Genomic DNA, 13132 nt, shown 5'->3' with positions numbered 1-13132 from the left:
CACTCACTCACTCACACACACACACACACACACACACACACTTACTCACACTTACTCACACACACACACACTCACTCACTCACATTTAAGGTTACGTGTGGGTAAAGCAGCTTATAATACTTGAGCTAATCTATTCGGATTTCTTCAGTTTCTCATGAGTTTTTCCTCTCTCTCTGTAGGTAATCACTCCGTGTCGTCGGCTGGTTCTGTGTGCGGAAAACAGGAAAGAAATGGAGGAGTGGATCGCAGCGCTGAAGAGTGTTCAGAACAGAGAACACTTTGAGGTGAGTTTCTCCATCTGACTGGACGTTTTCACAGTATGTTCAGGGACGAGTTATTCTGAAATGTATTACACCACATTCTTTACAAGCGGTTGTACTGTTAATACTAATTATTTCACACACAAAATGAATCAGAATGCAGTTTAATTTCTAGTTTGATTGCGAGCAGTGACTCAAAACTACCATCCGTCTTTTTTGTGCTGTTTAGTGACAGGTAATAGGACAGATTACACCGCAATAAACCGCTGTCGAAAAAATTAATAGTTGTAAGGAAAACAATATAAAAACTGTAGAAAATGTGTATAGAATGAGTGATTCGATTTTTCTATCCGTCCAAAATTATTGTATGCACAGTAACTATTAACATTTGGTTTGCCAAAACTTTAATTTGAATAATACACATTACCGTTCATCTCTGTTCCAGTGTTATTTTGGTATTATTATATATTCTTATAGTTGTTATTCATATTTTGAATTGGCTTTTATTTTTGTTTAATTTTAGTTTAAGTTTTTATTAATTTTGTTGCATGCTTTTGTTTGTTTTTAATGATCATTATTTTATTTATTTTTTTAAAGGTTTAATTTATTTTTTTTTCAGTTAGTAATTTTAGTTTTTTTCAGTTAGTAATTTTAGTGCTTCATTTAAAACATATTTCAGTTAGTTGTCAGTTAGTTCAGTTTAAGTTTTCAATCTAATATTTATATTTTATTTTATTTCAGCTTTATTTTGATTAACTAACATAACTTACACTAGTACCATTCAAATGTTTGGGTTCGGTTAGATTTTGTTAGTGTTTTTAAAAGTAGTCTCTTCTGCTCATCAAGGCTGCATTTATTCGATCATCAATACTGTAAGAATTGTGAAATATTATTACAATTTAAAAGAACTGTTTTCTATGTGAATGTATGATATAATGTAATTTATTCCTGTGATCAAAGCTGTATTTTCAGCATAATTACTCCAGTCTTCAGTGTCACATGATCCTTCGGAAATCATACTAATATGCTGACATGCTGCTCAAGAAACATTTCTGATTATTAACAATGTTGAAAACAGTTCATAGTTTTGTGGAAACCAATGCAATGCTTGTGTCTCTGCTGTAGTCCACTCAGTTCAGTATGGATCATTTCTCTGGGATGCATAACTGGTACGCCTGTTCTCACGCTCGCCCCACGTACTGTAACGTCTGTCGGGAGGCTCTGTCTGGAGTCACGTCTCACGGACTGTCCTGCGAAGGTCTGTCGCTCTTCATGAGGCTTTCTGGTTTGATATGCACTAATTAGATGTTCTTGTTTAGGCTGATATGTATTGTATGATTTGAATGTGTTAACGGGACTGAAAGCTCTGTTTGTCACACAGTGTGTAAGTTCAAGGCTCACAAGCGTTGTGCGGTCAGAGCCACTAATAACTGCAAATGGACGACACTGGCCTCTATCGGCAAAGACATACTGGAGGATGAGGATGGGGTGAGTGCTATTCGTGCAAAAACAAATCCAGCTCTGTTCCAGTGTTGTGTTAGAACTATTTATATGCTATTATAGTTTTATTAGTATTTTGAATTATATATATATATTTGTATTAATTGTATGTCCTTTTGTTTATGTTTAGTACTTTTTTATATTACTATTTAGATTTAATTTATTTGTATTTGTCTTCAGTTAGTAATTTTAGTTCTTAGAGGCAAGGCAACAATTTTTGTTTAGTTTTCAAACTAATATTTTATTTTATTATTTAATTTTATTTCAGCTTTATATTAATTAACAAAAATGTCTTTAATAGTTTTCATTTTAGTTATTATTATTATTTTAATTATTTAGGTTTAATTTATTTTTATTTCAGTTTTAGCTTTAGATTTTATTTATTTCCAGTCATTTTAATGCTTCAACTTTAGTTACCATATTTTATTAATATATTCTATACTTTATATTTTGGTTTTTATTACATTTTAATGTATTTTTATATTATTATATTATCACATTATGTTTTTTTAATGTTACTATTTAGGTTTAATTTTCTGTTTTTATTTTAGATTTAGTTTTTGTTTATTTCCAGTTAGTCATTTCATGCTTGAACTTGTTTTATTATTTTGTTTTATTTCAGCAACATTTCTGATTTCCAATTTTCATCTAATATTTTATTTTATAATATTTTAAATATAGTTTTAGTTATTGATAATAACCATGATTTGTTCCAAAACCAAAAGTTAGGCTAAATTATTGTTACTTTTTTTTTTTTTTTCTGCCAAAAAGACAGGATTACATGCATTGCAACAACATTACTGACTTCATTTAGTCTAATTCAAATTTAGAATTTAAATTTTAAAATTGTTCCTGTGGCTCAGTGGTAGAGCATTGCCTTAGCAGCGCAAAAGGTCATGGGTTCAGTTCCCAGGGAACACACATACTGGTAAAAAAAAATGTATAGCCTGAATGTACTGTAAGTCACAAGTGTCTGCTAAATGCATATATGTAAATGTAAAATGCTATGTATTTTTATGCCTATTTTAGAGGACTGAGCTGTTAGCTTAGCAATGCATGTGTGATGCACGCAAGCAAATCAGCAACTTATGAGGTTCCTTATTGTGTGAGAGTCTCAGTTAACATCTGAACTGATGGCTCATGCTGTAATTAACTCTTTGTAAACTCTAGATCTCGATGCCTCATCAGTGGCTGGAGGGGAATCTGCCCGTCAGCGCCAAATGCACCGTGTGCGATAAAACCTGCGGCAGCGTCTTGAGACTGCAGGACTGCCGCTGTTTATGGTGCAAAGCCATGGTGCGTGCATGAAACTTCACTCTTTCTGACATTTATTATGTTTTATTAATTTTAGACTACACATTTATTAAAATACCCTAATGTTCTCCAGGTGCATGCTGGGTGTAAAGACCAGCTCTCTCCGAAGTGCCCACTGGGTCAGTGTAAAGTGTCTGTGATCCCACCCACCGCCCTCAACAGCATCGACTCGGACGGTGAGCGTCCAATCAGAGCAGTCCCTCAGCAACAACCAATCAGAACGCTTCCCCAGAGACGACCAATCAGAAAGAGCCATCTCATGGAAATAGCCAATCAGAGCTCTGTGTCAGAAATAACTCATCCAAGTCACCTCTAAGAAATGACCAATTATGGCATTATGTCAGAAATAGTTGAGAACTGAAGTACGCAGATGCTTTAGACTGAAGATTCAAAGTGATTCAGTGTTGATATTAAGCACACCAAACATAAAAGTAATAGTTTAATGCAAATGCTGTGAGGCTTCAGTCAAAAGCAAAATACTTGGAACAAGAAAAAGTGTCATTGTTGACTAAAACTAAAACTAAAACTAGTAAAAGTCATGTTTGTTAATTGACATAAAGCTGGAATAAAATAGAATAGAAATATTAGGTAAAAAAAAAACTTGGTCTTACTCTTGAAAAAACTTAAACTTGTTTTATTTCAGGCTTCATTTTCAATTTTTGTTTAAGTTGAAGTACTAAAATTACTAAAACTTAAAATGAATTAAAATAAATTAAAGCTAAATAAAAATATTTTTCAAAAATTCAAAAACTAATAAAAATGATAAAAGCACATCATTAAAAATAAAAAATGAAATTACTAAAACTAAAATAAAATGCTAGCTGAAAATATAACAATAAAAGCTAATTTACAATATTAATAAATATTATATTAATACTATGTAAATGGCAACAATCCAAAAATAATAATAACGATAAAAGCACATTAAAAAATTACTAAAATTATTTTAAAAATCTAAATATTAATAAATACTATAACACTAGTAAACGATAAGACTTTGTAATAAAGTTCCAAATCCAAAACTAATAAAAATGGGAAAACGCACTTAAAAATGACTAAAATGACTGAAAATAAAATAAAATAAAAGCTGAAAATATAAAAATAAAAGCTAATTCAAACATATTTATAAATATTAAAATAAAACATTTTACAGTAAAGTCAAATTAGTTATTTGTTACAGTATTTATTCATCTTTGTTAACATTAGTTAATAAAAATACAACTCAACTGTTAGTTCATGTTAGCTCAGGTGCGATAAAAAATATTAACAGATACCACTTTTGATTGTAATAATATATTAGCAAATGTAAAATATTAGTTAAGCTGGAATAAAATAAAATATAAATATTAGATGAAAAACTTATTTCATATAGTTGCCATGGCAACATTTTCAACTTTCATTTATATAAATGAATATGATATTAATAAATACTATAATTCTATGTAAATGGTAACATTTTACAATAAAGTCCCAAAACTAAAAATAATAAATCCATTAATAACAAATAGAACCTTATTGTAAAGTGTTACCATATCAATAAAACTAAAATAGCTGTGTAAAACTAAAATAGCTGTGTAAAATGTAAACATGTGTGTGTGTGTGCGTGTGTGTGTGCGTGTGTGTGTGTAAAATCAAACTGGAATTTTGAATCTGGCAATGTTCAGTGTATGCAAATTAGAGCATATTTAACCAGATATGGTCTTATTTGCATATTTAAACATTTTTAACTTTTCAGAAACTGGATAAGTGTGAAGTTTTTTGTTTTTCCCTTATTGACCTGTACTGTCTCGCCTTAAAGCGCAATTGTTACATGCCCTGCAGCTTTAGATTGTAAGAGTTTATCACATCATTTTCAATCCTCACAAGGAAACAAATGCTAACTCTCTGTTCCTGTGTGTGTGTGTGTGTGTGTGTGTGTGTGTGTGTAGGGTTCTGGAAGGCGACGTGTCCTCCGACCTGCACAAGCCCGCTGTTGGTGTTTGTGAACAGTAAAAGTGGAGATAATCAGGGCGTGAAGTTTCTGCGGCGTTTCAAGCAGCTGTTGAATCCTGCACAAGTGTTCGATCTGATGAACGGAGGGCCACATCTGGGGTAAAACGCCTGTTCACACAAATATGACCCTGGAGCACAAACCCAGTCATAAGGGTCCGTGTTTCTAAGATTCTAAGAATTTCTAAGAGATGTATGCATCTTCTGAAAGCTGAATAAATAAGCTTTCCATTGATGTATGGTTTGTTAGGATCGGACAATATTTGGCTGAGATACAACTATTTGAAAATCTGGAATCTGAGGGTGCAAAAAAATCAAAATATTGAGAAAATCATCTTTAAAGTTGTCCAAATGAAGTTCTTAGCAATGCATATTACTAATCAAAAATTAAGTTTTTATATATTTATGGTTGGAAATTTACAAAATATCTTCATGGAACATGATCTTTACTTAATATCCTAATGATTTTTGGCATAAAAGAAAAATGTATAATTTTGACCCATACAATGTATTGTTGGCTATTGCTACAAATATACCCCAGCGACTTAAGACTGCTTTTGTGCTGCAAGGTCACATATCAGGATCGTAAGCATCCACTGAGATCTATCTGTGATTCATATTTGTTCAGTGACAGCTTTACCTGTGTGTGTGTGTGTGTGTGTGTGTGTGTGTCTGTCTGTCGCAGCTTGCGTCTGTTTCAGAAGTTCGACACGTTTCGTATTCTGGTGTGTGGAGGAGACGGCAGCGTCGGATGGGTTTTATCAGAGATAGACACGCTGACTTTACACAAACAGGTACAATTCATTACAGAAACAGACAGATAATCAAACTGCCAAACTACAAAAAAATAGTTTTTCATCATTACTTGCCTTCACTGCAACCTGTCAAAATAAAAGTTCGTTTTAATTTTAAGAAATTGTGGCGGAAATGTATCTTACTATTGTACTGTAGAATGTAGTCTCAAATAACAATAATAAAATTATGAAAACTTTATTTTTAAGTAATATCACACCATTTTTCTTCAATATTTAATTTTAATAGGAAGCTTCTATTGTGCAGCACCGTTTTACCAAAAAATAAAAGGAATTGTTAAATTATCATGTGATTAAATTTGAAAAGATTAATTAAATGAATGTTTTAAGCCTACTTTTGATTTCTTCCATTTTTTTACTAAATAAATTGTATTATTAACTAATAAATCCAGACAAATTAAAACAGACAAGACAGACTTTGTGGAAAAAATTCAACATTCCATTGAGCTCTATTATTGTAAAAATGTGAATAAATTATTAAATTGTTAAATTTGTATAAATTCAATAATTTAGATTGTTAAAATTTAAATAAACCATTAAACAGATTAAAAATTCTAATAAAAACCATTAAGCAGAATTCAAATAAAAAATTAATTAAAATTGCTAAATAATAATAATAATAGAACTTATTATTATTATTATTTTTAATAATAATAATAATAAAAATCAATTAATAAAATTACAAAAGAATTTTGGAAATTAAAATGGAAAAATGCAATTTGGAAAAGAATAAAATGTATTTCATAGGGCCCCAAATATGGCATTAATATATAGGACACAATAGACACAGTTTCTTTGCTTATACTGCCTTCTGGTGGTGGATGTTCTGTGCACGGCTGAAAATCAGCTCTGTGTTATGTATACGTTAGATATTTTTTACATGAACATTTAAGCATTTAGGAAAGAAATGCTTTTATCCGAAGCGACTTAAATTGCATTTAAGGTTTTACGTTTTCTGAGTTCATGCATTCCCTGGGAATCAAACCCATCTTCATCCAAGCTCTACTGTTTGAGTTCCAGGTTTATGTCAAGAAGAGTGCTGATGTGTGTTGTTTTGTGTTGGCTCTGCAGTGCCAGCTCGGTGTACTTCCTCTGGGAACAGGAAATGACCTGGCCAGAGTTTTGGGGTGGGGCTCGGCGTGTGACGACGACACACAGTTACCGCAGATCCTGGAGAAACTCGAGAGAGCCAGTACTAAGATGCTAGACAGGTCAGTGTGTGTTTGAAGTCGTCGTCGCAGTCTGTTTCTCTCCTTCACAAACATTTAAGCACTTTTGTTTCTCTTAGATGGAGTATTATGGTATATGAGACCAAGTTACCACGGCAACACTCCAGCTCCACGGTAACAGAGGACTGTAGTGAGGACTCCGAGGTAACAGTGATGATGATTAATGGCCTTCATTTGGACATTTTCTTTATTACATATAATAGAAAAAGCTAATAAACATGTCAAAAGCACATTACGAAAATACTCAAATGAAAATGTAAGTATAACAATAAAAGCTCATTCAAAATATGAATAAATTCTAGAATGTTATATAAGTATATACTGTATAATTTAAAGTAGGGCTTCATGATTAATCAAAATAAAACAGAATTAATTTGTGCAGTTATCAAATCTCAAAGGCTGCAATTAAATTAAATTAATGTGTTTCAAAGTGAAGTACAGCACTGTGATCTTTTACTAAATAAAAGCTTTATGGTTTGATGATTGAAAATTAAGAAGTTAAGACAGCCATAAATATTATTGTATAATTAAATATTTTAATTTCACAGTTGTACTTTAAAATAAATGTATTAATATATTTTTTGTTTTACAGTGAAATATTACAATAGAAATATTTTATTTAGTAATAATAATTAAAATAAAAGTATATAAGACATATTGATATATAATCGCAATATTTTGGGGCAATTTGCTGCCCTACAAACAAGCACTGCAAATCTGGAGCTATTTTATTTTATTTTATAACATTTTATTTTATTTATAATTTCAGTTCCACAGTTTATTTATAATTTCAAAATTAATACAATTCAAATAAAATCATTCTTAATTTTTTTGTTTTACATTGAAATATTACAATAAAAATATGTTTTATTTAGTTATATATTTTATTTAGTTATAATAATAATCATCATCATAATAAAAATATTAATAATTATTGTTACAGCCGTATTGATATGTAATCACAAAATTTGGGGCAAACTGCTGCCCTACAAACAAGCACAGCAAATCTGGAGATTTTTATTAAAAAAAAATTTCGCAATGTTACTGTTAGTCAAGGTTTCTTGCACCATACACTGTTGTAATTTTGTTTTTCATAACCTTTTTCCACCCTTTATTTATTAAATAATCAGTATGTCAGATAGTATATCAAAATCTTTTATTTTAAAATAACTGCTGCTGTTCTGTTTCCTCTGTTCTTTGGCTGTTCTGTGTTTCCTCTCTTCTGATTGGCTGTTCTGTGTTTCCTCTCTTCTGATTGGCTGTTATGTGTTTCCTCTCTTCTGATTGGCTGTTCTGTGTTTCCTCTGCTCTGATTGGCTGTTATGTGTTTCCTCTCTTCTGATTGGCTGTTCTATGTTTCCTCTGCTCTGATTGGCTGTTCTGTGTTTCCTCTCTTCTGATTGGCTGTTCTGTGTTTCCTCTGCTCTGATTGGCTGTTATGTGTTTCCTCTCTTCTGATTGGCTGTTCTATGTTTCCTCTGCTCTGATTGGCTGTTCTGTGTTTCCTCTCTTCTGATTGGCTGTTATGTGTTAGCTCTCTTCTGATTGGCTGTTATGTGTTTCCCCTCTTCTGATTGGCTGTTCTGTGTTTCCTCTCTTCTGATTGGCTGTCTTGTTTCAGGTGCAGCACATTCTGACGGCTGTTCTTTGTTTCCTCTCTTCTGATTGGCTGTTCTGTGTTTCCTCTCTTCTGATTGGCTGTTATGTGTTTCCTCTCTTCTGATTGGCTGTTCTGTGTTTCCTCTGCTCTGATTGGCTGTTCTGTGTTTCCTCTCTTCTGATTGGCTGTCTTGTTTCAGGTGCAGCACATTCTGACCTATGAGGACTCAGTTGCTGCTCATCTCTCCAAAATCCTGACGTCTGATCAGCATTCGGTGGTCATTTCATCTGCCAAGTATGTACTGGATATGTGAGCATTTCTCTATATGTGTATTCTTGCTGGTGGTTTATCTAAAAGCGTGTTTTTCAGAGTCCTGTGTGAGACGGTAAAAGACTTTGTTGCGAAAGTCGGACGTGCTTACGAGAAAAACACAGAAAACTCAGAAGAATCAGAGGCCATGGCTAAAAAGGTCAGCTGTGATTGGCTATCGGATGAGTCGCTGTTTGTGATTGGCTGTTGGAAGGCCTGGAATGTTCTGTGATTGGCTGATGAATGACTCAGGATGTTTTGTGTGCAGTGTGGTGTGCTGAAAGAAAAGTTGGACTCGTTATTGAAAACGCTTAACGATGAAGCCCAGGCCAGCAGTGTGATGTCTGCACCGCCGCCCACCATCGCTGAGGAGCAGGTGGATGGGGAGGGTGTGGTTCTGGCTCCGCCCACTGCCCCGCCCACAGTCACAGCCACTTGTTCGCCTCGACCGCCCGCCGCCATCTTCAAACCCCGAGAGCAGCTGATGCTTCGAGCCAACAGCCTGAAGAAAGCCATCAGACAAATCATAGAGCACACCGAGAAAGGTAGCGTATTTTTGCTGGTAATTACATAAAAAAAAAATCAATGAATATATAAACAATTTAAATATATAAAATCTAGTATCGTGCATCCCTATTTTATAATTTATAATTTCATTGATGCATATCAAGTATTTATTCTTAATTGTTAATTGAAAAACTTAAACTTAAAAAGCGTATTTAAAAAAATGTAAGTTGAAGTAGTAAAATTACTAAAACTGAAATAAAACTAAATTAAAGCTAAATAGAAATTTATTAAAAACAAAAACTAATATAAATTACAAAAGTGAATACCAAAAATGCTAAATTACTGAAATTAAAATGAAGCCTGAAAATATGACATTAAACGCTAAGTCATTAATAAATACTAATAGGAATATACTTTAAAGTAGGGCTGCATGATTAATCGCAATAAAACTGAAATATGTGACCCTGTAGCACAAAAGCAGTCTTAAGTCGCTGGGGTATATTTGTAGAAATTGTATGGGTCAAAATTATTGATTTTTCTTTTATACCAAAAATCATTAGCATATTAAGTAAAGATCATGTTCCATGAAGATATTTTTGTAAATTTCCTACTGTAAATATATCAAAACTTAATTTTTGATTAGTAATATGCATTGCTAAGAACTTCATTTGGACAACTTTAAAGGTGATTTTCTCAATATTTAGATTTTTTTGCACCCTACAAATAATATGTATATGCATGTATTTGTATCTATTTTTGCAAATGATAAAAAATAGTATAATATGATAAACATTTTTACACAGATATATATGTATGTAAATAAGTCATTTTTCTAGCTAACTGACAAGTCTTTGGACATTGAATGTCTTTCCTGAGGTACATGTAATGATGTTGTATTGGCAGCTTTCTGTGGTTGAAACAACTGATTGATTGATTGATTGATTGATTGATTGATTACATGAGGCATGAATAATTTCAGTAAGCTGTACGGTTTCTTTCAGCACCTTCTGATGTTCATTCATGTTTATTTCATGCTACAACTAGTAGTAAAGAGGAAGAGATGATCGGTTCATAGCTATTGCGATCCGTCATGCCACATTAAAGAGCAGCAAACAACATTTTTTGTCAATTCTGTGATAAAATTGACAGAACTTGAAAGCTTTGACTTTGTTTGATGTCAAATGTAACAAGCACAAAACTTATCGCAATTATTGCATGGAAAGTTTTGTTCCTGCATCACCAAAACAGCATAGACTAAAAGATCAATCTTGGGATTTAAGAATCGATATCAACAATATAAAGAGTGATTATTATTGTCAACCCGCCCTACTTCACATTATAATTCAAAACTAAAGATTTCACATGTTTATGATCTCGTCTTTCAGCGGTGGATGAACAGAACGCTCAGACGGAGGAGGGTTTGCCTTCACTACCGGCGGAGGAAGAAGAGGAGGACGATGGTTCAGAAACATTGTCTCTGCAGTCGTCATACAGCAGCCGAGCGCGAGCCAGCAGACGAGGTGAGACGACTCGTTACCAAGACTCCCTCCTGACACACAGCGGCACTCGTTTACTCATTTTCTCTCTCTAACTCAGCATCTAAGACTCCATGTGAGAAGCTCATCAGTAAAGGAATCCTGTCCATAGGCAGCTCCGCCTCACTTCCTGCTCAGACAGGAAGTAGAGAGAACATGCCCATGCTGAACACTAAGATCCTCTACCCAAGTAAGAGCGGCAGTCTGTATAGAAGCGGCAGAGGTTTTACTGTCGTTCAGAAGCTGATGTTGTGTGTTTGTGCGTGCAGGTCTCAGAGCTGGTGTGTCGGGGTCTTTTAGCGGTTCGGTGATCACCAGGCTTCTGGTCAATGCTGATCCGTTCAGCTGTGATCCGGAGAACCTGTGAGTCGTCGCTTCTTTCTGTCATTATGTCAACCGATCATTTAGGGCAAAGGCTGATGGGAAAGTGCTTCTCTGTGTGTTTCAGGGATCTGTTCACGGAGAAATGTGTGATGAATAATTATTTTGGAATCGGTCTGGATGCCAAAATCTCTCTGGACTTCAACAACAAACGTGACGAGCATCCAGAGAAATGCAGGTACAGGAACACTTCAAACATATCGTCACAAACGTTTTTGAAAGAAGTCTCTTCTGCTCACCAAAGCTGCATTTATTTGATCAAAAATACAGTAAAAACTGGGAAATTATGAAATATTTGAACTATTTTGAATAGCTGTTTTCTCTGTGAATATCTGTACAAATGTAGTTTATTTCTGGGATCAAAGATGAATTTTCAGCATTATTACTTCAGTCTTCAGTGTCACATGATCTTCAGAAATCATTCTAATATGCTGATTTGTGACCCCGGACCACAAAACCAGTCATAAGGATAAATTTTTTTATAATTGAGATTTATACATCATCTATAGTAATAATATAATATAGTAATAATATAATAAATAAGCCAGGGTCACATCTGCTACAAAAAAAAAAAAATTTTTTTAAATGTTGAAAAACATTTAATATTTTGTTGATATTTATTGTGTGTGTGTATATATATATATATATATATATATATACATACAAAATGACAATATAAACAACTGCTAGATGAACAAAGTTAGTATATGTACTATTAAGTTAGTATTTATACTAGTATTAGTATTATGGTGCATCCTTGTAATTATTTTTTCTCTGTTTAGAAGTCGCACTAAAAACATGATGTGGTATGGAGTCCTGGGAACCAAAGAACTTCTGCACAGAACATACAAGAACCTGGAACAGAAAGTTCTGCTGGAGGTCTGTGTGTGTGTGTGTGTGTGTGTGTGTGTGTACATGTTAGAAGGTTAATCATACCTAACCTGTGTGTGTTTGTAGTGTGACGGGAGGCAGATCCCTCTTCCCAGTCTGCAGGGAATCGCTGTGTTGAATATTCCCAGTTATGCAGGAGGAACCAACTTCTGGGGCGGAACTAAAGAGGATGATGTACGTTTGTGCAACAACTTCCTGTGTGTTTGAGTGTGTGAAATATGGAAGTGTGTGTTTGTAATAAAATGTGTGTTTGTTCGCAGACGTTCACGGCGCCGTCGTTTGACGATAAGATCCTGGAGGTGGTGGCTGTGTTCGGCAGCATGCAGATGGCTGTTTCTAGAGTTATTAATCTACAGCATCACCGTATCGCACAGGTACACACACACACACACACACACGTTTATTTATGATACCAGTAAAAAGTTTGGGATGATTAAAATTTTTTATGTATTTGAAAGAAGTCTGTTCTGCTCACCAAGGCTGCATTTATTTGAACAAAAATAGAGTAAAAAAATAATTTAATATTATTACAATTTAAAACAACTGTTTTCTATGTGAATATCGGTTGAAATGTAATTTATTGAAATGTTATTTATCAAAGCTGTATTTTCAGCATCATTACTCCAGTCTTCAGTGTCACATGATCTTCAGAAATCATTCTAATATGCTGATTTGCTGCTCAAGAAACATTTCTGATTATTATCAATGTTGAACACAGTTGTGCTGCACAATATTTTTGTGACACATTTTATTTTTCAGGATTCTTTGATGAATAGAAAGTTAAAAAGAACAGCATTTATTTGAA

General features: G+C 33.5%; 1 protein-coding gene across 2 annotated transcripts in view; it reads left to right on the top strand.

Moving 5' to 3' along the window:
* dgkd (diacylglycerol kinase delta) overlaps positions 1 to 13132 on the top strand; it is a 35249-nt gene that overhangs the window by 15998 nt on the left and 6119 nt on the right. For both annotated transcript variants that reach the window (XM_016573249.1, XM_016573250.1), the window contains 19 exons: positions 180 to 284; positions 1386 to 1518; positions 1642 to 1748; positions 2931 to 3056; positions 3148 to 3250; positions 5003 to 5165; positions 5749 to 5857; positions 6947 to 7086; positions 7164 to 7248; positions 8904 to 8998; positions 9074 to 9173; positions 9282 to 9558; positions 10906 to 11040; positions 11117 to 11245; positions 11325 to 11418; positions 11504 to 11614; positions 12219 to 12315; positions 12394 to 12501; positions 12588 to 12701. In XM_016573249.1, coding sequence (XP_016428735.1) covers positions 180 to 284; positions 1386 to 1518; positions 1642 to 1748; positions 2931 to 3056; positions 3148 to 3250; positions 5003 to 5165; positions 5749 to 5857; positions 6947 to 7086; positions 7164 to 7248; positions 8904 to 8998; positions 9074 to 9173; positions 9282 to 9558; positions 10906 to 11040; positions 11117 to 11245; positions 11325 to 11418; positions 11504 to 11614; positions 12219 to 12315; positions 12394 to 12501; positions 12588 to 12701 — 2331 coding nt within the window. The remainder of the gene's footprint in view (positions 1 to 179; positions 285 to 1385; positions 1519 to 1641; positions 1749 to 2930; positions 3057 to 3147; positions 3251 to 5002; positions 5166 to 5748; positions 5858 to 6946; positions 7087 to 7163; positions 7249 to 8903; positions 8999 to 9073; positions 9174 to 9281; positions 9559 to 10905; positions 11041 to 11116; positions 11246 to 11324; positions 11419 to 11503; positions 11615 to 12218; positions 12316 to 12393; positions 12502 to 12587; positions 12702 to 13132) is intronic.

Source organism: Sinocyclocheilus rhinocerous, unplaced genomic scaffold (assembly GCF_001515625.1).
Source record: "Sinocyclocheilus rhinocerous isolate Xijiao unplaced genomic scaffold, SAMN03320098_v1.1 scaffold592, whole genome shotgun sequence".
In the NCBI taxonomy this organism is placed as follows: domain Eukaryota; kingdom Metazoa; phylum Chordata; class Actinopteri; order Cypriniformes; family Cyprinidae; genus Sinocyclocheilus; species Sinocyclocheilus rhinocerous.
This window is presented reverse-complemented; position numbering and strand designations above follow the sequence as displayed.